General features: G+C 43.0%; 1 protein-coding gene across 2 annotated transcripts in view; it reads right to left on the reverse strand.

Moving 5' to 3' along the window:
• The window catches only part of PIEZO2 (piezo type mechanosensitive ion channel component 2), a 488868-nt gene that overhangs the window by 197025 nt on the left and 265582 nt on the right, over positions 1-26261 (reverse strand). For both annotated transcript variants that reach the window (XM_088469701.1, XM_088469700.1), the window contains exon 4: positions 3735-3777. In XM_088469701.1, coding sequence (XP_088325827.1) covers positions 3735-3777 — 43 coding nt within the window. The remainder of the gene's footprint in view (positions 1-3734; positions 3778-26261) is intronic.

A 26261-nucleotide genomic window follows, 5' to 3' on the forward strand; every position in this document is an offset into this window, starting at 1 on the left:
TTAATGAATAACCCTGGTTTTTCCAGGAGGTCGATCACCACATTATATCAGAGATTGGCACTACAGGGGTCTAAGATATCTACACCAACTTTTAGATGTCAATACCTTTAAACCTCACACAGTTAGCCAACTGCAAGCTAAATTCACTCACCTCACTATTCTGATATTTCCTTATCTACAAATATCAAGCTATCTTACGACAACACTTAGATTGATGTCTGAGAAAGACAAACAATTCCGGCTGGATAATGCGTTGCATCTAAGGCCTTTAGAACCCTTTTCGTCTTCATACATTTACACATTTATTCGCTCTGTTATTGAATTGGAGACTATTACAGGAGGTCTGGCTAAATGGAGAAAGGTCTTCCCGGACTTTAGCTTATCCCAATTAACAATAGCCACCCAGAGATTAAACAAGCAGCTGATTGCTGTATCATATGCAGAAATTAATTATAAGATCCTCCACTGGGCATACTTTACTCCCAAACTCAAATTTTTAATAGGACAATCTGATAACTCCAAATGTTATAAGTGTGGTTCGCCAGGGGAAGATATGTACCATTGTCTCTGGCTATGCCCCAAAGTAATAGAATATTGGAACCAGGTTCACCAATATATTCAGCAAGACCTAGTAATCAATGTATCCCTCTCACAAAACTGGATATTCTGGGGCGGATTCCCAAAGGATCCTTCTTATAGTATAACCAGGGGTAATAAATTGCTCTTGGTCAAGATAGCAGGGGCAGCAAAGAAAATAATTTTAACACAGTGGATAGAACCCATGACACTGAGCCTTACGTTACTCCTGCCCAGAGTCTCATATCTGTTCCACATGGAATGGACAGGTATGTCTACTAACAGGGAGGGTATGGCTGATAAGTTTTTCTCTACTTGGTTACCATTTATAAAGATCCAATCCCCAGAGCTGAAACAGACACTCAAAACATGTTTTCAATTAACAACATGGTACAACATGATGGTCTTGGATGGAGGTGTTCCCTTCTGAGACTAGAGATGAATATAAATGTATATATATATATATATATATATATATATTTATTATTTTTCTTTTCTCCTTTTTTCTTTTTTTTTTCTTTTCTTTTCTGAATACCTCTGGAGGGAGCTCTCAACCCACAGATTAATGAGATAGTTAATTATGATACAGTATGTAATTTCCTAATTGTTAGCGCCTGTGTGCAAATGGAGCATTGCTAACTTTTCCATTGACATTCTGCTGTAAATAACCTTACTATTTTGTGTATGAACATTCAAAAGACACTATGGAATAATTGTATTTGTTCTTTAAGCCAATAAAAAATTATTAATGAAAAAAAAAATACATAATACGCAGCGGTCAAAATAAACTAATGAGTAAAAGCGATGTTCTAGTGGACTGAGATAAGATGTTTTTGGCAGTGGATGTTCAATAACTATCAAAATGCATTTAGACTAACTAAAGAGTTTTAGTGACTGCCAGTGGTGCTTCCTTTGGCATTCTCTTTGATGAGTTAATTTCAACTGTTAATGGCAAAGAATATTTTAACTGGCACATGGGGGATATGTAATTATGCAAATAATAAAGCCCTTACTGCAGTTGTTACCATCAGTCTCTATGCACCATTTAAAGTTAAGGTACAATTATTATTTTCTGTTATTTCAAAGCAGTTTTGTCTACGCAACATGTGACATACCACTTGCGCACGGAGGGGGGGTTTCTGAGTACCCAGAAACCCCCCTGACAGACTAGAAAGCAGGCACCATATTCTTAAGCCCCACCCCCTCACGGCAAAATGACATGATTCACAGGTCAATTGGGAGAAGGCGGAGCGTAATTCCATTAGAATTGCATCATTTGGCTCCGCCCCCTCCTGATTGACCCTCAAATCGCAGCATTTTGTTGCTAGGGGGAGGGGACTAATGACATGGTGCCAGCCTTCCCCAGGTCCCATCTTCATCAGGTCTATAACCCACAGCTGCTGTAAGGTAAGTGTGTGTAATGTATGTGTGACATATGTACAGTATGTGAATATATGTGTGTGTGTGTGTGTGTGTGTGTGTGTGTGTGTGTGTGTGTGTGTGTGTGTGTGTGTGTGTGTGTGTGTGTGTGTGGAAACCCCCCTGTAAAAAATCCTGCCTTTGCCCTGCATACTGTAAAATATTTTACGTTTACCTAAAGAAACACTTGTAGTTGTAGTAGCAGGTGAATGCATCGATTTCTACAATGAGGTATTTTGTTAGAGAAATACCAAAATAATGTCAGAAACTGCATCTATTACACAACTCTACAAAGTAATGTTGTTACTGTTAGTAGAGATCAATGGACTGGGTTCTTCCCATCTAGTTCACATCTGAATACACTATTTTCCCCGGAAAGCTCAGAGTATTTTGGAACGCATAGAATCTGAGACGCTCATCTCTGATTGTTATGATTTCTTGTTTTAGGTCCATACAGCGTATTTATAAAGAGCTGTCAGTGCAGACAAAGCTTTCCTAACAGTGATGAAATGATAAAATACTGAAGGCTACTTAAGCTGTGTTTCATGGCTTGCTCATTACATGGTACACAGCTGTATGGAGACTATTTGACAGGCTGGCAGACATCTGTCTACATTAAGCTTCTCTGTCTCCTATGCTTCGTTGTAATCTGCTACATGCTATATGATATGGTAATGGTGTTAGAGGCTTTGGGGTCAATCCAATTAGGTGCGAGTTGTGAGTTTGTTTCATGAAACTCGCAGACTTCACCTGAATGCAGGTGCCCAACAATTCTCCAATCCAGTTGAAAATGCCTACTTGCTGTACTCACAGCAGGGGTTTTCAGGATTGTCAGACAAATGTGATATGAGAGAAGTGCAGCAAAAAGTAGGGTGAACTTCCTGGACCCCAAAAAACTGACAATTTCGTTTATAGAATCATACAGAGGGCTGTTAGTGGGCATAAGGAAAGTACTGGAAGTATTTAAATGGTGTTAAATGGCTGATTTGTGCATTTTTTTAAAAAACATTTTTAAAAAAGCAAACTTTTTTCATTTACTTTTATACGAATAAAACGAAATATGCAAAAAAATTGAAAGAAAATATGCTTTTGGAGCACTCTGCGGTGACTTCAAAAAAATGTAAAAAGAAAATATAAAAGGCAATTATTAAAAAAAATAATAATAATTATTGGGGGTGTACAAGGGGTTCTGCACGGTGTCCCGACATTTTAACCTTGAAGTAAAGATTTTCCCATCCATCTCTCACGCTCAGGGAGGTGCGAAAAGAATGCAATGCGAATTTGCAGAGAACACAGCAACCTTGCATCTCATACCTAATTGGATTGACCCCTATAGCTTGCTAGCACATCTTCTACAGTATAATGAGGCTGGTAAGCCCATCAAATGGCTTACATAAAGCTTATAGCCAGGAGCTGAGCATTGCTCAGTGCTGAGATACAGCACATTCATCCATCTCAAATAAGTAAAATATTCTTAATTTTCAAATATAAAAATCTGGTCTAAAAGTAATTTTAAACAGGGTAACCATTTGAATGTAAGCTTTTTGTATAGTATTAATATATTATTTGTGATTATTATGTTTTCATTATAAACATGACATCATTCATTCATTCATTAATAATATACGGCACATTGCAAACTTTATGAGATAGCTATTATTATAGGCAAATATCATGAATGAATTAAAATAAAATGTACAAGATCTTTTTATTATCTCTGGGCAAATTGCACTACATACCTTTCAAAACCTATCTGTCGAAATGATTTCTCCCAAGTTGAACCTATAATCAAAAATAAGAAACAGAAATCAGTATATTTTACAGAACTGTAAAAAACTTGGTACTGCACAAGTGTTGATTGACACTCTGTTCATTAAAGTGGTTTATCTCAAGGATCAGAAGGGTGAGATGATTAAGAGATGACATATTTCATCAAGCAAGCACTATATGAGGTAATGGGGTCCATTCATTATGTTAATTTTCAGGGACCGGGCGGCCCCAGATAATTAAGTATCCAACTCGCTGCGAGTAGCAGCTGTGGATACAAGTTCACCGGAGCAATTCAACCTTGCTCCGGTGTGGAGACAGCTGATTCGAAAATCTGCTGTCTCCATGATCCTCTTCACCGCTACTTTTATAGTAGTGAAAGTTAGCACTGCCGAGTGAGACTCATTAGTGCTAGTGCGCCTGCATGAACTGGGCATCGTGCAGGCACACAAAGCCCCGGCGTCCGGGCAGAGGAGCCAGACAGGGGTGGAGATCCGTCTTCGCAACCCAGGATTCCTTTCCATTGGGAAATGCGAATGCTCCCACAGTCAAGCTCTGAAAATATTGTATTTTCGAGGCTTGGTGGATTTAGGTCCCCATACTAGTGTATGGGGACAGCGGGACAGATCGGGTCTGCAAGGTAAGCAGGTGATATCAGTGAGATACAGCGATATCTCCTGCATTACCTTCATAATGAATAGCCCCGATCCTTAATTTCTACAAAAGTAGGTGAAAATGATTATGAATGGCCCACAATGTTTTTACTCAATAGCTGCATAGAACACACACTGCCTCCACAGTAAACGAGTCAGCCTTCCAATTGGAAAATAATAATTATTTTCCATTTCACACCGAAATAAAAAGAAAAAAAGGAAATAACTTAGAACAAAGGTACTTCCCAAATCTCCTCAAAACAAAGAAAATCATATTATGTTACCTTAATTTACATAGTATTACAATCAGAAACTGGTACATAGTCACCATCATTATTTCCATGGTATGTTGAAGGAAGAGGAAGAAGGAAGGTAAGACCTCTGACCTCATCTGTCCTGTTATTACAGGTTTTTAGCTTCCATTGCATCTACACATTTTCAACAAGTCATGAAAAGAATTTGTGCAGCTGGTCCTCAACATTATACTGTAGCTTACATGACAATATAGTCTACCGATCACAGCAACAGTAACAGAAAGAATAAACTAGGAAATAACAGCATTGTAGTAATTGACAGGGGCAGAATTATGGGTGACAATGAAGGCGCCTGCTGCCGGGCTCCAGCTCTGAAGGAGCACCTCCTCCATTGCCCACTATATATTCACCCCACTTAGGGCTGTAAATATGTACCTGGAGTGTACCGTTATGGCCGTCCAATACATGGCACCTCTTCCTGGTACCTGAGAAGCTACGTACCATACACTAGTGGAGAGCTCCGTGTCAGTCCATCAGCTGCCGCCTCCGTCTATCTATAGCCTGACCCTACTCATTGGTGTTGCACGTCCAGCGCACCCCTCACCCACAACTCACTGTCTCAGTCCTCCATGGCATGCCTATATTCTGTGTATCAGCTTGCGAAAGGCTACATTACAGCATCATCGGCTGTGATGCGGTTGGGGAGGGGGGGGGCGACACCAAATTATAAGTTGCTTCCGGGCATCTGGGATGAACTTGCACCATTGGTAATTGAAATTACATTCACATGGATCTAAATGTCAGTTTTACCTATTATCAATTACATGTATAAGTGTAACAAGTGTGCATTTATTTTAAGATGTAATTTTAATCATATTTAGGGGGCCTATTTTTTTAAGGTATTTCTGCAACGGCAATATTAAATAATCAGGGCATTACTGTCAGGGTACCACGGCAGATATCAGAGATGTCCCTCTATTTCACTCACTAAAGCAGTCCACATAGCTTTCTAAGGGGACTGCAGAAATGCTCAATATACCAAGCTTCAAAAGGCTTAGCTTTTCGGAGCTTTGCCCAGAAAATAACGCCATCTTTATTCACCAGCGTATGCACAAGGCAAGTCATTTACTCATCAACTGGATGTGCTATTTTCAGAGCTGTTGACACTGTAAGAGAATTTTAATACATGGCCCAAAAAATTATTTCAATTGCCATGATAAACAGCACAAAGTAATGATAGTTAATGGGGGACTTTTGTAATGGGTGATAAATTGACCCTTTAATGTGATAATGCAATAAAACAAGGCAGTTAAAAAAAGTACAGGAGAACACTAAATGCAATTTTGCAAGGTTCACAACAGTTAAACATGAAGAAAGAAAGATTTTTGTGGATAATAAAGTGGTGAACAAACGTATTGAGGAGTTTTTACGTAATCAAATTTAGATTTTTTACTAATGTGTGACAGTGTTATAATTTCTTTTTTATACTATATTTCTATAAAGAAAAAGAGTCTTTACCATTACTCTGGCACTACCGTGGGAAGGGATCCTTAGTATTATTCTGGAAAAATAGCATCTTCTGTAGTCTCCGTATTCCTCATTACCCTGGTACCCACAGTAGAGAGGTGCCAGGAAGATCTCCACACTGTTTGTTTTGTAGCTGCTTACCATAGTGGTTCTACCAAAGGGAACCCAATGCTCTTGTATGAGAATCAGCCAAGACTGTCTAGTGCTGGAGTTGGTTGAGGATTTGGAAGCAAGACTTTTTTTTAAATTCACAATATATTCCACAATATATTTAGTAGTGGAGCTTATTAGAATAGCATACTCATACTAATAGAAGTTTATACATGCTGGAAACCACATTAAAATGAATGGGCTATTAGAATCAATGGTAAATGCTTTGTGCTGCTTATGCCTGCAACATATTAGCAAATGTATTGCAAATGTGTCCAGCACATGTCGACTGTGGTAAAACAGCTTGTGATTCACATATCAAAGGCATGCACAGACACCAGTGGGTAAAAGGACTCAAGACTACATTAGCAATCCTCAGAGATGTCAGAATAATTTGCCAAAAATGGATGAGTTCCTTTGACACAGTGCTCAGTCTTATAGGCGGGACGGATTATCTCTGGTCAGCAATGCTGCCCAACTAGAGTAACACTTAACCTTGAAAAGTTTAAGCATTCAGTAAAAACTAATATCTTCAGTGAAGCCTTTAAAGTTAATTAGGTACCATGGTATCAGTTCCACTAGTTCAGTAGGTAACTCCACCTTTGATCACTTACCCTCTCTCTTCACAACATCATCTCTAATTTTGTCTACAACACTAAAGCTCCGATATCGTTGTCCGATCGTTCTGCATTTGCTGGATGTTTGATATTGAACATCCAGCACATGCACCAACCCCCAAACAACTATAACAACCCGCGTTCGATGATCGTGGGTCCCTATAGTATCAATGTCGACCAGGTTGGCCTGCATGCATGAGCGATATTGATATCAATCAATCGTGCCTGCGCATCGACCATCGTTTGGGGGTTGGAAGGGCCCAAAACGATAATGATATGATCGATATCGTTATCGTTCATATCGTCCTGTTATATCTGACCGTGTGTACGCACCATTAAGACTACTCCTTCTCCTCCCCGTCAATGTTTCATCTTCCACCAAGTTCTTACACAGAAACTAGCTGGGTGGCCTCTCTTTACAGCATTATAATCACTTGAGAATGTTCACCTGTGTGGCTTTTATACTGTACAAGATAAACACATTGGTGTTATGTTTTATCCCTCTCAGCTCCTTCATATTACAAGCTCAAGAGAACAGACCTTTGTGCCTATGTTTTGTTATATTATTATCACTGTATCACTTTTATATCTGATTTGTATAGCACTGCAAATTATGTTGGCCAAGAATAGTTATAAATCACTTTACTAATATGTCTTTTTACAGTTGATAAATTCCTCTAAATACATTTTTAAATGCAAGTTCCCTTACTAAATGTCTTTTACTGAAGACTATTTTTTTTCAGAACACTTATTCAGTCTCCCTACAGTCTATACTGATTTAACAATGATTCAGTTGTTGATTTTAACAGTGTGAAAAGATTATCAACTGAAGTCAGAACAATTTCTCAGTTTACTAGTGTGAATATAAATGGTGTTCCCACTATAATGTATTATTTTCGCAGAAAAAAACAGTGAGAGAGCCTCTGCGCATGCACTGATGCCAGCTAGCGCCACACCAGTGATTGCCCCTCCCCCACAACCCACCTCCCCGACGCCTACTCCCCACCTGACACTTACCTAGGTGCTCTGTGAGCTCTCCCCTCCGGTCAGCAGGTCTCTGGGCTTCTGGTCGGTGAGCCCGGTCAGCTATGCCCTAAACTGAAATGCCGGTTTACAGCACATCTGACTGGAGTCACAGTGCAGTAGCCCCAGCGACCAGTTGACTGGAGAAGAGAGCTCACCAATCACTGATCAGCAGACCCCCGGCTGCAGGTAAGTGTTTGAGGGTTTTTTTTTACTATTTTTTATTACTTGTGGTCTATTCACCCTTATTAAATTTCAAGCAGATCACATTTCCCATTACAAGCATGGGAAATGCGATCTGCTTGCTAAAGAAATATGAATTAAAGGGCTTGGAGCAGTTTTTCACAAAAACTGCTCCAAAAGCCCTTTAATACATTTCAAATTATTTTAGTAAAAAAAAAGCTTAATAAATAGAGCCCTTACAGTTGCTTGTATTTTCAACTGCTTATAATAATATTAAAAAATATATTACTTTAAAAAAGTAATACATTGCTTTTTAGAGAATGAATAGTAGCATATATTATAGATTTCTTAGGTTACCATTGTAGACAAGACTGCAATATAGGGTAGAGGTACTTTTGAAATTCTTGTGGGAAACTTTATGACTTAAATATTTTCATCTGAAGAAAAACATTTTACTGTAACAAGATGTACCTAAATATGATGTAAACTACAAGCCAATGCTCTGCAAAGTAACCTTTCTGTAATTGTTGCTTCCTGTTTATGTGTACCACCGTGGTTTCTGAACACACAAGCATAAAAGGCCATAGCTGGATGCCTAATAATCCCAAACCATAAACACTAATGTAAACAAGATAGGATTAATGTTTTGTAACAAACAAACTCTTTGTGGTTTTAGTCAATGTAGCATGGCACAGACATTTCACCTACTGAAAGTCAAGTTCTCTGAACACAGAGGAGGGCATTGATAACACTGGAGTATAAAGTGTACAGTAGTTACCTGTAAACTCCATATTCACAATCTGGATTTAACCAGAGACACACACATTGTTATTGTTGAAATACAAATGAGTATATTGATGCTTATACAGAAAGTATATATAACTGTATTCTAAATGAGTTAAATATAAAATGATTATAATGTTCAATGCTCTGTATCCAGCACATATTAATTTAGACATGAACTTATTTTCTCATAGTGCTTTGTGTATTGTGAAGTTTCCAAAGTGTTGTTAACAGCGTTTAATCAGTGGGACATAATCCATTTTTAGTACATAAATCACTTCCATTAGATTACCATACATAAATGTTTGTTTCACATTAAAGTCAGTTAATGTAGTTTTGGACCTAGAATTCAACTGCAGAGACAAAGACCCATTTATTATTTGTAATGTTTATTATACAATACGATGCCTGTGCTGGATAGTTAATGAGCTCTACACTCATATGAATGATCAAGTCCATTTACAAACTGCAGCTAAGAGGGGCTTTTTTTATACCGTGGAAACTCAATTATATACTCAACTTTCACATTTATACAACCTCTAATATCAACTCATCTAGGTGACATCTAAATTTAATCTACCATCTAGGTGATATCGAAAATGTAATCAACTCTTCTAGGTGACATCTAAATTTAAAAATAAATTGCTACAATTAGCAATCAAAGCAAAAATTTTCAAAAACTATTACTGATCCCAAGTTACAAATAATTAATACCGTAATGGTTATTGTCCACCCATATGTGGAAGGGAAGTCTGACCTAAGCCCTGCATGTTATTGAATGACATATTGTAGGGACCTGCTACTGTAGGTGAATTACCACCATGTTGCTATGTGATTTTTAGCATATTTTTTTACTTATCAAGTTCTTCCACTCCACAGCCCGCAAAAGAAAAGAGTAAATTTTTCAGTTTTGGATTGATTTATTGTATTATTTATAACTATTAAGTATATACATCCTGTGCTGTACTGTACAAGGCCAGACTAATATACAGTACATCATTAAACTAACATATTAAATGTCGTAATATTGATACAAAAACAGGTGACTGAATCAAAAATATCAGCCTAGCACATACACACATTCTACAGTTTTGAACAGATAACTGTATTTTACGAAAGCTTGTGTATTACAATAATGATGGTTACACAAAGGCAAATTGGATGTCTGCGATCTTTATAAAAACATTCAGCTTATAGCCCTGTGCCTTTATATTGTTACAGATCCCTAAATAAAATGTACAGTTCTTTTTAATGGCTAGTATAGCCATTAGTGTTGGATAGTACACAAATCAGAGTTCATTCAGGTGACAATTATACAATTCTAGTGGCTAGTGTGTAACAAAGACTCCAAATTGGTGACAAATTATAAAATGGAAGCTAGTATATAACCCTCCGATCTGGAGGCTAGTACTGTATATCGTGCCACCAATTTCTGGTATCTAATACTGTATATAGCAGACCTCTAGTTGGCTGTGTTGTGTATAGCACACCACCAATACATAGTGGCCAATGTACAGTAGACCTTCAATATGTGGTAGCGAGAGAACAGCAGATCACCAATCTCTGGTGGCTAGTGTAGGAACAGACCTCCATTACATGGTGACCAGTATATAGCAGATCTCCATCGTTTGGTGACCATTAGATCTCTTTCCAATTCACGGGAGTCATTGTATAGCCATCTTTAAATGCCAGGTGGACAGTGATCAGCAGTCCTCCAACCTCAGGTTACCAGTGTATAGCAGACATCAACTCTCTGGTGGTCAGTATATAACCAAACTCTAATCTCTACTGGCCACCATGCAATGAGAATGGTATACACAGGCGAGTGGCAGGTTCGGATATCAGGAATGGGCTAAGATTCTCCATGCAGCCAGTGGAATAGCTGCACCAGGTGTAGATCACTTTCAGGAGTCCGTGTAGCAGAAGGAAGCAAAACTGCACAAACAAGATACAAGTAAGCAACAGAAGCTCAGTATAGCTCACTCAGTAGGAACTGAGATTAGACATTGTATTGGAAATGAGGTAGAGTCAGCAGCTGTGATCTATACCCCTGGGTTACCTGGGATAGGCTGAGCAGAGACAGGTGGTACAGTGAGGCTCAGGCTATCACTTAATTGGCTGTTGCAGACAGGTGATCAGTACTCTGTAGCAGGCTTAGATCTTGCTTGAGGCCTAGCAGGCCGAGAAACACTGAAGCCTGTGCGTCTGGTATGTGATAGAGAATGCTGGCAGAATCGGTGAGTGACCCGGCGGCACGGGAAACAGACCAGGGTTGTGACAGATGATACATCCACTTTAACTCTTATTCACATCTCCATACAGTCATGACAGTGTGATTAAACTATATATAATAGATTGATCGCTTATTTGGGAATACAAACTTTAATATTTGTATTCTAACATGAATACAGATACAAGATATTTAATATGAAGAGTGCACCTTGTTAGGAAACCCTACTGTAATCGCAGAACTGAGTACAGAAACTATCATCCTTTGCTTCCCTTTATATATACGACATGCACACAGTTTATGAAAATGTTACTAGAAGTATAAATGTTTAGAACTGTTGGAGCAAAGTTGGGCATATAAGTCACAGTCTGACAAGGTGCAGAGCATGCCACTTAAACTGCTGTCAATTTATTATATTCACTATGTGTTTTACAAAAGAAGAAGATAGCAATTGTGATTACACATTTATTATAGAGATATTAACACTTTTGCTAATAAAGTCTGCTCATCTTAATAATTAATTATCCAATTCACAGCCAGGGCAGGGATTCTCCACTACAATTAAGTGCTGTGGGTATTAAAGTAATAAGTAATGCACCACAAAATAACATAAAAAAAATATATATATAGATATATATTATATTATATTGTATTTATTTATTTATTTTTTGCAAAATAAATACAAGCCAGAAACTAAGGTGCTGAAACACATTTTAAATCAATGTTTCACTCATTGCTAGCAAGTAAAAAATAACTGCACTTACTGAATGATCTATGTATAATATTCATTTCCATTCACTGCTATGCAACCATAGATACATTTGTACAATACATTACATTACATATTCTTGGAATTGGTCATCTAATTTCATCTGACCTAACTATTTAAGGTATTTATAGTTTACATTTATATATTTCTTAGTTTATATATTAATTATTTATAGTAAATATAAGTCACTAAAGTCCAATTTGTTCGTTATTAACTTCACAGAGTATATTGTGTCACTTTTTTAAAACCTTGTTTCATCCATTCCTTGATTTTTTTAATGTATATAAAAATTGTCTCGAATAATTTATAAAAATATGTTCTTGTACGATATACAATAATGAAACATGTAACAATAATTGGCTGTTTAGATGAGAGTACAGGAAGAGTTTTACCAGCAAGGGTTAAGGTTAGACCTAGTAATTTGAGATTGAAATGTAGTTTCCTCCCTCTCTCCTTGAAACTTTGGTAATTTGAATTGTTTTCTGTTACCCGTATAATTGGTCACAGCTGGTGAGTACATCATGGTGGGCACATCCTTGCCAAGAGTAAACTTCAGGATCCTGAAGGTGAGTTAATATGTCCACTGTTAGGGGTAAATTTACTAAGATGGGAGTTCTATTTAAGAAGTGATGTTGCCCATAGCAACCAATCAGATTCTACTTTTCATTTATCTAGCACCTTCTAGAAGATAATACCTGGAATCTGATTTGTTGCTATGGGCAGCACTTCTTAATAAAAGTCCTATCTTAGTAAATTTACCCCTTAATGTCCACTGTTATCTTTGGTGGCTAACACCTGCTTATTGTATTATGCTATATTTTATCAATCAATAAATAAATTCTGATCTATGGGCCTGATTCATAGTTGCACGCTATGCCGATATTTACAGAGTTGAGTGATTATCGTCAAACTGTATATGCGTCTAAGTCGCACTGCACATGCGTCATTTACTGTAGTCGCTCGCAGTGACTTTTTACTCGCAGTCAGGGAGCGTTTGGGGGCGGTAACACTGGAGTGGCGGTAAAGAACGCAGGCATCTCACAACCATTTAGGGGGCGTGTCACATCCTGCTTCATCCTCAAGAAAAACTGCTCCGGCGTCTCAGTTCCTGCTGACATTCTGCGTGACCATAGGATTACTGAGAAGACCTATTATAATCTTTGTACACAGAAGCTTGGACCTGCAAAACAGCAGGTGGGCGTCTCAATAGATTCCTCAGCGTCTGCGACATTTGCATCATTTTGCACAGCAGTTGCATACGGGATTGCAGGCAGCTGCAGTGGCATTAGCGTATAACTCTGATTCAGGCTCTATGGCAGCAGTAGGAATTGCATTGTCCTGCATTACAATATGGCATTGCAGAGCTCAGGGCAAAAGTTCCCAGTTGCGTGCCCCCACCCCCCCAAATAAATAACAAAAAACAACAAACCTTTTTTTAGATGGCGTTCCTCTGTGCGCGCGCTTCCGGAAAGGGGGCATGTCCTTGCGGAACACCCCCAATTCATCACACTGTGGGGCATGCCTAGCACTTACGAAGATGCTGGGTTTCCCCCAAGCTCTCCCCTCGTGGCGAATACTTGCCATGTGCAGTAATGCGCCTTACACAGTATGTCTTACACAGTAATGCCCTTCATAAACACATTATGCCACATGCAGTAATGCCCTTTATAACACATTATGCCACATGTAGTAATGCCCTGTATAACACATTATGACACATGCAGAAATGCCCTGTATAATACATTATGCCACAGCCAGTAATGCCCTGTATAATACATTGTGCCACACACAGTAATTCCCTTTATAATACATTATCCCCAATTCAAGTTATGCCACACAGTAGTCCCTTATTCATGTTATGACACACAGTGGTGCCCCTTTTACACAATGCCCAAATTAGTGCCACTTATACACAAGGCCCACAGTAGTAATGCCCCTAATACAATGCTCACAGTAGTAGTACCCCTTATACAATGCCCACAGCAGTGGTGCCCCTTACACAATGGCCCCCCAAGTGGTACCCCCGATGCAATGCCCTCATTAGTAGTGCCCGCAGTGGTAATGCCCACAGTGTTAATGCCCCCAGTAGTAGTGCCCCCATTGGTAATGTCCCCTATAGTAATGCCCCCATTGGTAATGCCCCCAATAGCAGTGCCCACAGTAGTAATGCCTCTATAATAGTGCCCAGTTGTAATGTCCACATTAGTAGTGCCCCCAGTAATGCCCCCTATAGTAGTGCCCACAGTAGGAATGCCCCCTATAGTAGTGCCCAAAGTAGTAATGCCCTCTATAGTAGTGCCCACAGTTGTAATGCCCCCATTAGTAGTGCCCCCTATAGTAGTACCTCCAGTAGTAATGCCCACTATAGTAATGCCCCCAGTAGTAATGCTCCATTAGTAGTGCCCCCAGTAGTAATGCCTCCATTAGTAATGCCCCCTATAGTAGTGCCTCCAGTAGTAATGCCCCCATTAGTAATGCCCCCATTAGTAGTGTCCACTGTAGTAATGCCCCCTATAGTAGTGCCTCCAGTAGTAATGCCCCCTATATTAATGCCCCCATTAGTAGTGTCCACTGTTGTAATGCCCCCAGTAGTAATGCCATCTTATAGTCATGCCCCTAGTAGTAATGCCCTCCTATAGCCATGCCCCCAGTAGTAATGCCCCCTATAGAAATCCCCCTATAGCCATGCCCCCTATAGAAATCTCCCCTATAGCCATGTCCCCTATAGAAATCCCCCCTATAGCCATACCCCCAGTGCTGGTGCTTCTGAAAAAAAAAATACAATTAAAATACAAATACAATACTTACCTTAAGCCCCGCTCCTCCATCCGCTGCCGTCCGGTCCGACCGCGGCTCCACCACAGATCTAAGGGAGGGACGTCATGACGTCGCGACGTCCCTCCCATAGTGCTCTCTGCCGGAGCTCAGGAGTGAGCTCCGGCTTTTGGCTGCAGGGAAGGAGCTGGGTGCCAGCTGATAACAAATATCAGCGGGCGCCCGGCAAATGAAGCCTCCCGCGGCGGCTAGCGGGGGGGGGAGGGGGGGGAGCGCTTTTTTTTCCAAAGGATTTTTAATTTTTGTTTCTCCTGGGAAATCAGTGGCGCCCTATAGGGGCCGGCGCTCCAGCTGACGGCCCTGTTAGCCCGCCCCTAGAACCGCCACTGATGGCATTACATTACCGAATTCCTCTAATAAAAAGGAAGACAAGCAGAGCAGGTACAACAATGGCTATGTTTTGTCATTCTTTACAGAACATCAATCACCAGAAACTACATTTGTCAGCACACAAGATAGATAACCGAGTCACCTTAGTTGTCTAAACTATTTTCCAGGATTATCACACACTTAATAAAATTGGCACAGGGACTCAAAATAAGAAGTGAAAATTCTTTCAGTTCCTGCCAGATGTCTAAATCAATACCAGCACAGGAAATTACATGTTATTCTTTTTTTTTGTGTGTGTGTGTGTATGTTTTTCCCTTTAGGCAAACAATTCTACACGTGTCCATGTGTTTCACACCCTACATAATGACATGATTTTCAGAACTCAACAACCAGTGTCAATAAATGCATGATACAGCACTGAGTACATGACATACAGATGTTTATTTTTGACAGTCTGCTCTAGCAATTCTGTAATTGATGTAAATGAACCAGAGAATGCCATAATCACTATGCCCACTCACATTATTATATACTGTTTCTAAACTGCTAAACTATTTCTCAGTGCTGCTTATTGAGAGTATCGGGAGTCATACAAATAACAATGACATGAAACAGAAGGTAAAGATGACCCTGCCCAGGGTAACTCTTAATACATAAATTAACGGAGTAACAATTGTAGGAGCTGGTGAGGATACATGTTCATGAATATAGTCACTGTACTAACTCTTGGTGGATAAAGGTACTGTGCTACAGCAGTTTCTTACTCCAGGTAGTTGATAACCACAGGCAGAGAGCTAGTTCCTAGCAATGTGTGCCTGCACATACTTTATTGTGCTGATTCTGGACACTGGGCAGATGCTGATTTGTGCTGATCCTGGCTTTAGATAGTGGAAAACTGAAGGTACAGCACTAGCTCCTGACTCTGGGCAGTTGACAACCACAGGTAGAGGGGTATATTTACTAAAGTGCGGGTTTACAAAAGTGGCGATGTTGCCGATAGAAACCAATCGGATTCTAGCTATCATTTTGTAAAAGGGACTAGATAAATGATAAGTAGAATCTGATTGTTGCTATGGGCGACATCTCCACTTTTGTAAACCCACGCTGTAGTAAATATACCTCAGAGAGTCAGTTACTGGCAGTGGGTGATGACGGGTACTATGCTACGAAATTTCTGGCACTGGATAGTTGGTGATTACATGTACTGTGCTATTCCAGGGGGATGTAGGCGCCATCCTGGAACACACAATGCTGGCAGTCAGAATCCCAGCTCCAGAATCCCGACGGCTGCGATCCCGACAGTGAGTATTAGGGTTAAGGTTAGGTTTAGGCTGCAAGGAGGGGAGGGTTACGGTGTGGGGGGACTGGCGGTTAGGGTTAGGCCGTGGGAGGGGAGGGTTAGGCTGCGGGAAAGGTGAGCTAGGGGTACATTTAGGGGAAGGGTTAGATTACCTGCATGATTATTACCTGCATATGTCCACCATTGGGATTATGCTTCAGGGATTCTGACCGTCGGCATTATCAGTCCCGGGATCGCGTACCCAACCCATTCCAGGTACTAGGCAGTAGGTGATAATAAGTACTGTGACAATTCCTGACTCTTGGCAGTTGGTGATTACAAGCACTGTGCTAGTTTCTGGTTCCTATGACCTGGTAACCGCAGGACCAGCCAGGGTTGGCGCTACCACTAGAAATTGGACCAGCGAGATTCGACTAGTCTTTGAAAAGGGGGCGGAGCCAAAGCCGGGAGGGACGGGCTTAATTGCGGGCCGTGGCAGGCAGCTCCGTTAAAAGAAAAACAAAATGGTTCATCAGGGGGATGTGGCCGGGATCCGGGACAATGTGTGGGGGCCCCCTATGTGTGGGGGCCCCAGGACGACCACCCCTGTCGTCCTGCCTATAATCCGGCCTTGAATCTTAGCATTATAATCACACATTAGCACTAACTGTAATCATCCTGCAGTTAGGGTATGTCTTAGGATGTCAGTTATGTAAAAGTGTATACATGGGGTGTAACTAGGAATTCTGAATACTTTGCCTCAAACTATTTTTCTCCAAAGAGGAAATATTTGGGAAAATTGCACTATAAAAATATATTTTTATCATACTAAAAACAGCAGAGCTAACACCATGGCAAAATGGCAAAAAAAAGGCAAATGAATGCGAAATATATACTTTTTTCGCAAATTAGTCATTATCATGTCTGGCCAGTAAATGTATCCAGACCAGAAGCAGTGCTTGATGAGAGGTACTTACATACCCCTTGTGTAAAGTTTTGCTTTATATTACTGATTAAGCATGACATTTTTATTAGTAGTTTGGCAGAGTGACATGTTTTAACTCAAAACACTGCTACCTTACCAAACATTACTAAGTATAAGTACACAGAAACCAATCTGTAAATGAGATATGTACTTACAGCAGGGCTGTATCTAGGGATCCGAGCGCCCCTGGCAAGGTAATGGACTGGCGCCCCCTCCCCTCCATAATTTCAGGAAGTGCCCCCAGTAATAGTCCCCTCAATACAGTGCCCCCAGCAGTAGTCCCCCCTATACAGTGCCCCCAGTAGTAGTCCCCTTTATACAGTGCCCCCAGTAGCGCCCATCCCCCCCATTACATGCCCCCAGTAGCTATACAGTGCACCCTAGTAGCACAGAAACCATCCTGGCCAATGGGTAGATACGCCCCTGACTTACAGTATCACAACATGAATACAGAGACAACAGGTAACCTGGGTGCCCTTTATAGCAAAGGGACAATTTCATTAAAGTTAGATATTAAATTCTATGTCACATCCAATTAAGGATTGTGAGGGGAATGCCACAATGTGCTTATACTATGGAACACAGGTATAAAGTTACATTACAATTTTTTAAGACTTAGGGGCCTATTCATTAAACCTAAAAATTCTCTAGAGATAATTAGGTTTAGAACTCGCATGGAGTTCTACCTAATTATAGGTGGAATTCATCATTCCACCTCTCCATAAGTATCTATTCCGAAAAGCTGTCATTTTTGCAATGACGGGAAATAGATACTTTTCCCTGCCTACACTACCTTATTGCATCTGGAAACAGTGCTGCGCATGCGCTGTTACATCTGTAAAACCAGCGCATGCGCAGCACTGCCTACAGGTGCGTTAAGTTTGTGTACCCCCCCGATCCCCCCCACCCCCTTCCCCCCTCCACTCACCTCCCCCCCGACTTACCTGTCCGCGCAGCAGCCTCCGGCTCTGTCCTGCTGGTCTGTCATGTGGTTTCCCAGCAGACCACATGACAGATTAGAAAAAAAAAAACTTTTTTTTATTTTCTAAACTTTCTTGTGCTCTGCTGGGGAGCACACATGACAGACCAGCCTCCGGAGCCTGAGGACGGAGCAGAGCGCCGGAGGGACTCGTCGGGGGACCTGCACACGCGGATACAGGTAAGTCGATTCTGCTATTCGCCACCTCACAGTGGCGAATAGTAACTGCATCAAATTCCGAAAATTCATAATTTTCGGAATTTGATGAATACCACAATTTCAACATCCCCATACTAATGTATGGGGAGTGTGGAAATTAACGCAGGGGAACCTAGCAAGGAGATATCTGTGATATCTCCTGTGCTAAGTCTGTTCATGAATACCAAAATAACGTTATTTAAGGAAAATGGCCCTCATTCAGAGCCGTACGCTCTGAGCAGAGCGCACGCTCTGCATGAGGGCCGGGCTCCATTTTCATGGAGCGTCCTCCTGGACGCTCGTATAGCTGTGGGTCACCACCCACAGGCTATACGAGCGTGCATTTTGATGGCCGCGATGGTCGTGACCATCGCGACCATCGAAATTGCGAGCCGGAGCCTGCGGTTGAGGTTTTCAACCGCAAGCTCCGGAGTGATTTTGGCTCTATCAGAGCCAAAATCACTCCCACTGACATCACTAGTGATGTCAGTGGGCCGGCTTCTGACGGGAGGCGTTCCCGTGGGAACGCCCCCGTCAGGGAGGCACGCCCCCGGCACGCCCACCAAAGGGGGCGTGCTGTCAATCAACATTGACAGCACGCCCCCTTTGATCGGACACAACGAGCGAAGGAAAGTCCTTCGCTCGTCGTGTCTGGCGCATGCGCACGACGGAGCTCCCTCCGTCGTGCGCATGCTCAGTGCAGACCATCGACCCACTTGCGAGCGGACAGCCGCTCGCGAGTGGGTCTGAATCAGGCCCAATGTCCTTAAAAACGTTATTTTAGTGTTGATGAATAGGCCCCTTAAAGTTTAAGTTTAGACCACAAAAGTTGCCAACTCTAGTGATGAAGCGCCTGGTTGGCAACCTTTCATGAAAAAGTATTTTAGCAGGACAGCTGCTCCTTTCACATGCCAGTGAGAGGTCTGGTTTGTTAAACAAGTGTAGGAAGTTGGAACCAGTGAGCAGGATAAGTAGCTATCTGCAGTGAAAGAGACAATATTATTATTATTATTATTATTATTATTATCGTTTATTTATATGGCGCCACAAGTGTTCCACGGCGCCTTACAAAGTACATAACCAAAGAAGTGACTAATGCTGGGTACACACTGGCCAATATATTGGCCGATGAATTGATCGGCCAATATATCGTGCCCCCGTTGGCCAGTGTGTACAGACGATATTTCTGTGAACGACGTCGTTCACAGACATATCGCAATGGCTGTGCTGCACAGTCGATGAACAGATATGTCTGCAGGGAATCGGTATGAAATATCGTCGGCTCGGTTCGATTCCCGGCAGCACCTGGCCGACATCAGCAGAGTTCCCGGCAGCGGAAGCCCGACAGCGCTGGAAATCCCGATAGTGGATAAGTAAGTACTAACTAACCTAACTTCCCCTCCAAGTGCCTAACCCTAATCCCCCCTCTAAGTGCCTAACCCTCCCCTTCCCCGCTGCCTAAACCAAAGTCCCTCGGGGGGGTGCCTATCACTAAGTCCCCCCCGGGGGTGCCTAACCCTAACCCTCAGTCCCCCTAGCCTAACCCTCCCGGGGGGGTGCCTATCCCTAATTCCCCCCCGGGTGCCCTAAACCTAACCCTCCCCCCCGCGGCTATCCGCTCGCGGCGCCCAGCATCCCTTCGATCGGGATGCCGGGCGCCTGTCTCCCGGTGTCGGGGAAATGTCAGGCGTCTACATCTAGACGCCTGGCATTTCATCCCTCGCCGGGATATGACACTCGGGAAGCCGGCTGCCGGTATTAAGGCAGCCGGTTCCCAATTGTGTACCGTCTGCATACATATCTGTCCATCGGCAAGTGTGTACGGGTGATCAGCAGATCGCCCATACACAGGGGCTCCGAGAGGGGGGAGGGAGGAGCCGCGAGCAGGTACTAATTATCCGGGTCCGGGACCGCTCCCCATCCCTCTTAGGTCACAGCAGCCCAGCACACGCTGCTGTGTGCTGGGCTGCACTGGGAGACTGTCCAAGGTTGCTAAAGTCTCCTATGCCAAAAGGGGGAGCGATCATGCTGATCGCGCACCCCATTAGCTGTGTGCTGGGCTGAGGGGCACACAGCGCCCCCCTCCCCAGCATGCAGTGCTGCAAATGGTTTTACGTAGTTTTCTGTTCTCGAAGGGGCATGGCCAAGAGTGCTGCAATTAGGCCACGCCCTCTACCTGCCCCCAGGCTGGCCCGATCCGCTGCAGCATGCAGATGATGGTCGTTCAGTGTGTATGAACAACCATCATCTGCAGATCACTCAATCTGCACATATATCACTATAGTGTGTACCCACCATAACAGTACAATACAAATACAGTGGAGGACAAGGACAGGTATAATATATATTGCTACATTGGTGACCATAACACCCAAATAAGCAACAGAGCATAAGCAACCAAGTGTTAGGTGCCCTAGTGGGGGGTAAGAAGTAGATGAAAATAAAGTCAGGAGAAGCAAAAGAGGGTAGAGGACCCTGCTCGCAAGAGCTTACCTTCTAAAGGGGAGGTGCAAACAAACAGGCGTGACACAAATGGGGTAAACAGGGAGGAGGGAGCATAGGGGCACAATATAAACTGGAGTCACTGGGCCAGATTGTCAAGAATAGCTAATGTAACCCTGTTGTAACCCTGGTCAAGGGTTGAAGAAAATACTGAATTAATAAATATATGTATGAGGTAACATATATGTATATATATATATATATATATAATATATAAATATAATACAAACAAATGTGGAGTGGTAGTTTGAATAAGTGACCCAGATAATTATATAATAAGGGCTGTTAAATCGCTAATTGCCATTACACCAGCAGACGGACCACCTGAGCTCTGGTAATATCTGGTTCTATTATAATACTTGTTGTAGTGCTGATAAAGACGGAGTTGTAATTGAGCCTTCTAATCCAACAGGAATTGTGACTAGGGCTTATGGCACAGCCCAACCCCTGCTGCTGGAATCAGTGGCGTAACTAGGGTATTTGGAGCCCTGGGCAAATTTAAAAATGAGGCCCCCCCATGTGCGAGCGTGTGGAATAAATGGGCGGGGTCATTTAAAAATGGGGCGAGTCAATATGACACACACCCCTTTCTCGTCACTCTGAACATTCCTTTCCATTCCATATGCACTTTATTGCAGTGCCCCTTATACAGTCCCCCCTATGCAGTTCCCCCAGTAGTGCCCCTTACATAATACCCCCAGTATGCAATGTCCCCAGTAGTGGTCCCTCTTATGTAGGCCCCCAGTAGTGCCCCTTATACAGTACCCCCAGTAGTGGTCCTCCTTATGCAGCCCCCCATTAGTTCCCCTTATACAGTGCCCCTAGCAGTGGTCCCCCTTATGCAGGCCCCAGTAGTGATCCCCCCATCCAGTGCCCCTTATACAGTGCCCCCAGTAGTGGTCCCCCCAATGCAGTGTCCCTTGTGCCCCCAGTAGTAAGCCCCTTATATAGTGCCCCCAGTAGGAGACCCTCCTATGCAGTGCACCAGTAGTGGTACCCCCTATGCAGTGCCCTTTATATAGTGCCCCCAGTAGTAGCCTCCCTATGCAGGTCCCCCGATGCAGTGCCCCCAGTAGTAGTCCCCCCTAGTAGTGCTCCCAGTAGAGGTCCCCCCAGTAGTGATCTCCCCCACGATGCAGAGGCCCCAGTAAAGGTCCCCCCCACCAGTGCCATCAGTAGAGGTCCCCCCCAGTAGTGCCCCCAATAGAGGTACCCCCCTGTAGTGCCCCCAGTAGTAGTCCACCCCCCCAATGCAGTGCCCCCAGTAGTAGTCCACCCCCTCGAAACAGTGCCCCCCAGTAATAGTCCCCCCCGGTAGAGCTCCATCCCAGTGGTTCCACCAGTAACGATCCCCCCAGTAGTGCCCCCAGTAGAGGTCTACCCCAGTAGTGCCCCCAGTAGAGGTCCCCCACAGTCCCTTCCCCCCTCGACAAATACACACAATTAAAAGAAAAAAAATACACTTACTGTACCTGAATTCACGCTCCGGCTCCAGCCACTGCTCCCGCCGCCGTCCGCACGTCATTCCTCCTGGGCTGGCGCACACTCTGCATTATGGGAGAGACGTTGTGACGTCATGACGTCTCTCCCATTACCCACTGCAGGAGCAGGAAGGCGGAGCTCATGAGTGAGCTCCAGCCTGGCTCTTGCAGTGGGCACAGCAGCAGCAGCCAATGAGAGTCTGTCTGACTCTCATTGGCTGCTGATTAACACACACATCGCAGCCGCACTGGCGGTGATGTGTGTGTAAATGCACTAGCCTGAGCCCACCTCCCACCCTCCACCTGGCACTATTGAGTAAGTGCTCAGGGGGAGCGAAAGGGCTCGGCTGTACAGCACAGGACGGCGCTGGGCGCAGGGTTGGTCGGCACTACACTGGATAACTAGGACGACACGGTACCATGGATGATGGCGCCCCCCCCACACACACCACCAGTCCCACGGCGCCCAGGGCACGAACCTCGGCGGCCCTGCCCTAGTTATGTCACAGGCTGGAAGTGTCGCTGGGACACTGAGTTTTTAACTAATAGTGCGGCTCCATAAACGGACTGTGGCAGATGGATTTTTAAATGTACCGTTACGATTAGGTTTGTACAGACTCTGGGCCTGATTCAGACCCACTCGCGAGCGGCTGTCCGCTCGCAAGTGGGTCGATGGTCTGCACTGAGCATGCGCACGATGGAGGGAGCTCCGTCGTGCGCATGCGCCAGACGCGACGAGCGAAGGAAAGTCCTTCGCTCGTTGTGTCCGATCAAAGGGGGCGTGCTGTCAATGTTGATTGACAGCACGCCCCCTTTGGTGGGCGTGCCGGGGGCGTGCCTCCCTGACGGGGGCGTTCCCACGGGAACGCCTCCCATCAGAAGCCGGCCCACTGACATCACTAGTGATGTCAGTGGGAGTGATTTTGGCTCTGATAGAGCCAAAATCACTCCGGAGCTTGCGGTTGAAAACCTCAACCGCAGGCTCCGGCTCGCAATTTCGATGGTCGCGATGGTCTCAACCATCGCGGCCATCAAAAAGCACGCTCGTATAGCCTGTGGGTGGTGACCCACAGCTATACGAGCGTCCAGGAGGACGCTCCATGAAAATGGAGCCCGGCCCTCATTCAGACCGTGCGCTCTGCTCAGAGCGTACGGCTCTGAATGAGGGCCTCTGTCTATTACAGATTCAATAACAAAGAAAATTTGCTTGTCCTCACTAGCGTTCCAGTGACCATACGAATTTGCCATTGAGACAGTGATTTAAAATCCCTTTTCGGGTCTACATATGGGATTGCACATTATATGAAAATTGTTTCCATACATTATATTGTGGCTATATTAAGGAGAGGGACTATTGCCAAGCTGCTCATTCATCTTATAGTAGTGTGATAATTATCCATAGATCACATACCTTATTTGTAATACTGTCTTGTTTAAATGTGTGTTATGGCTTGCCTTAGTCAATTATTGTATTAATGTCTATGCCAAGTATTTTATATACTGATTATTTTTAAATAAATATTATTATATAATTATCTGAGTCACTTATTCAAACTAGCGCTCTACATTTGTTTGTATTGTCTTTTTTTGTAGCAGTGTAGAACCTGCTGCTTGAGTAGGTTATATCAATTGACTGATAGTGCACCTTCTTTTCTACTTTTCTAACATACAGTATATATATACAGTCAGGTGCATAAATATTGGGACATTGACAGAATTTTCATATTTTGGCCTCTATTCACCACCACAATGGCTTTGAAATGAAACAAACAAGATGTGCTTTAACTGCAGACTTTCAGATTTAATTTGAGGGTAATTACATCCAAATCAGGTGAACGGTGTAGGAATTACAATGGTTTCTATATTCCCTCGTTATTTCATTATCAATTAAGCAGGTAAAAGGTCTGGAGTTGATTCTAGGTGTGACATTTGCATTTGGAATCAGTTGCTGTCGACTCTCAATATGAGATCCAAAGAGCTGTCACTATCAGTGAAGCAAGCCATCATTAGGCTGAAAAATCAAAACAAACCCATCAGAGAGATAGCAAAAACATTAGGTGCGGCCAAATCGACTGTTTGGAACATTCTTAAAAAGAAAGAACGCACCGGAGAGCTCAGCAACACCAAAAGACCCGGAAGACCACGGAAACCAACTGTGGTGGATGACAGAAGAATTATTTCCCTGGTGAAGAAAAACCCCTTCACAACAGTTGGCCAAATCAAGAACACTCTCCAGGAGGTAGGTGTATATGTGTCAAAGTCAACAATCAAGAGAATACTTCACTAGAGTGAATATAGAGGGTTCACCACAAGATGTAAACCATTGGTGAGCCTCAAAAACAGGAAGACCAGATTAGAGTTTGCCAAACAACATCTAAAGAAGCCATTACAGTTCTGGAACAACATCCTATGGATTTTAGGAGCAGTTTTTCAGGGGAGCTAGAAGGCAGAGAGTGCTGTCAGACAGGCTTACTGGCTGGCCGGCTGTCAGAGGTGGTGATTGGCAGAAATCACAGGAGAGATGGGGGAGCACACTTATCAGTGCAGCTGCAGTTATAGCAGGAGTTTGGTGATCGGCAGAGAGTTTTGTAAGTCAGCCCCCACATCTTCACAGAGGCGCTGAAACTGAAAATACAAGGTGCCACACTATGAAATAGGCAGGACACAGCATACAGTATGCCCACTTCATAGCAGGTTTCTGTTTCTCGGCATTGGCCAGTAATGATAGTACTTCACCTGCAGCCCCCATTGGTAGCTTAGTTATAGACAACCATTAATTTGAGTACACGGATTCTATGTCTGGAAGCTAGCATCAGGTGATCCCTGGAGTTCAAGGGGCCCTCTAATCAGCAGATAAAAGAACAAACTGCAAGAGATATAGTAACTTGGGAGGACTTTAATTGTTTGAAAGAGTATAAGTCCCTTTATTATTATTATTATTATTATCATTTATTTATATTGCGCCACAAGTGTTCCGCAGCGCCTTACAAAGTACATAAACAAATTGTAGACAAGTGACTTACAGAACAATACAATACAATACAGGACATGGATAATATATATTGCTACATTAGCGACCATATCACCCAGATAAGCAACAGAGCATAAGCAACCAAGTGTTAGGTGCCCTAGTGGTGAGTAAGAAGTAAATGACACTATAGTAAGGAGAAGCACAAGAGGGTAGATGGCCCTGCTCGTGAGAGCTTACATTCTAAAAAGGTGGGGGAAGACAAACTGGGTTGACACAGATGGGGTAGATGGGGATGAAGGAGCATGTAGCAAGGAGTTAGAATGATAGCTGGAAGGCTTTGATGAAGTAGTGGGTCTTGAGAGCCCGTTTGAAGGATTGCAAACAGGTGGAGAGTCTGATGGGGAATGGGAGAGAGTTCCAGAGGTGGGGAGCAGTGCGGGCAAAATCTTGGAGGCGGGAGTGGGAAGAAGTAATCAACTGGCATGAAAGGCGGCGTGCATTAGTTGAACGAAGAGGGCGGAGAGGAGCGTGAAGGGAGATGAGATCAGAGATGTATATGGGAGAAGATTGGGTGAGGGCTTTGTGAGCGAGCGTGAGAACCTTAAATTGGGTTCTAACAGGGAAGGGGAGCCAGTGGAGGGCTTGTAGGAGATGGGTGGCAGATGTAGAGAGTTTGGAGTAACAAATATATATAACAAATAGTAACAAATATATATATATATATATATGCATGCAGTGGGTAAAATAAGT

This window comes from Taudactylus pleione, unplaced genomic scaffold, assembly GCF_031769625.1.
Source record: "Taudactylus pleione unplaced genomic scaffold, aTauple2 ptg000093l, whole genome shotgun sequence".
Lineage (NCBI taxonomy): Eukaryota > Metazoa > Chordata > Amphibia > Anura > Myobatrachidae > Taudactylus > Taudactylus pleione.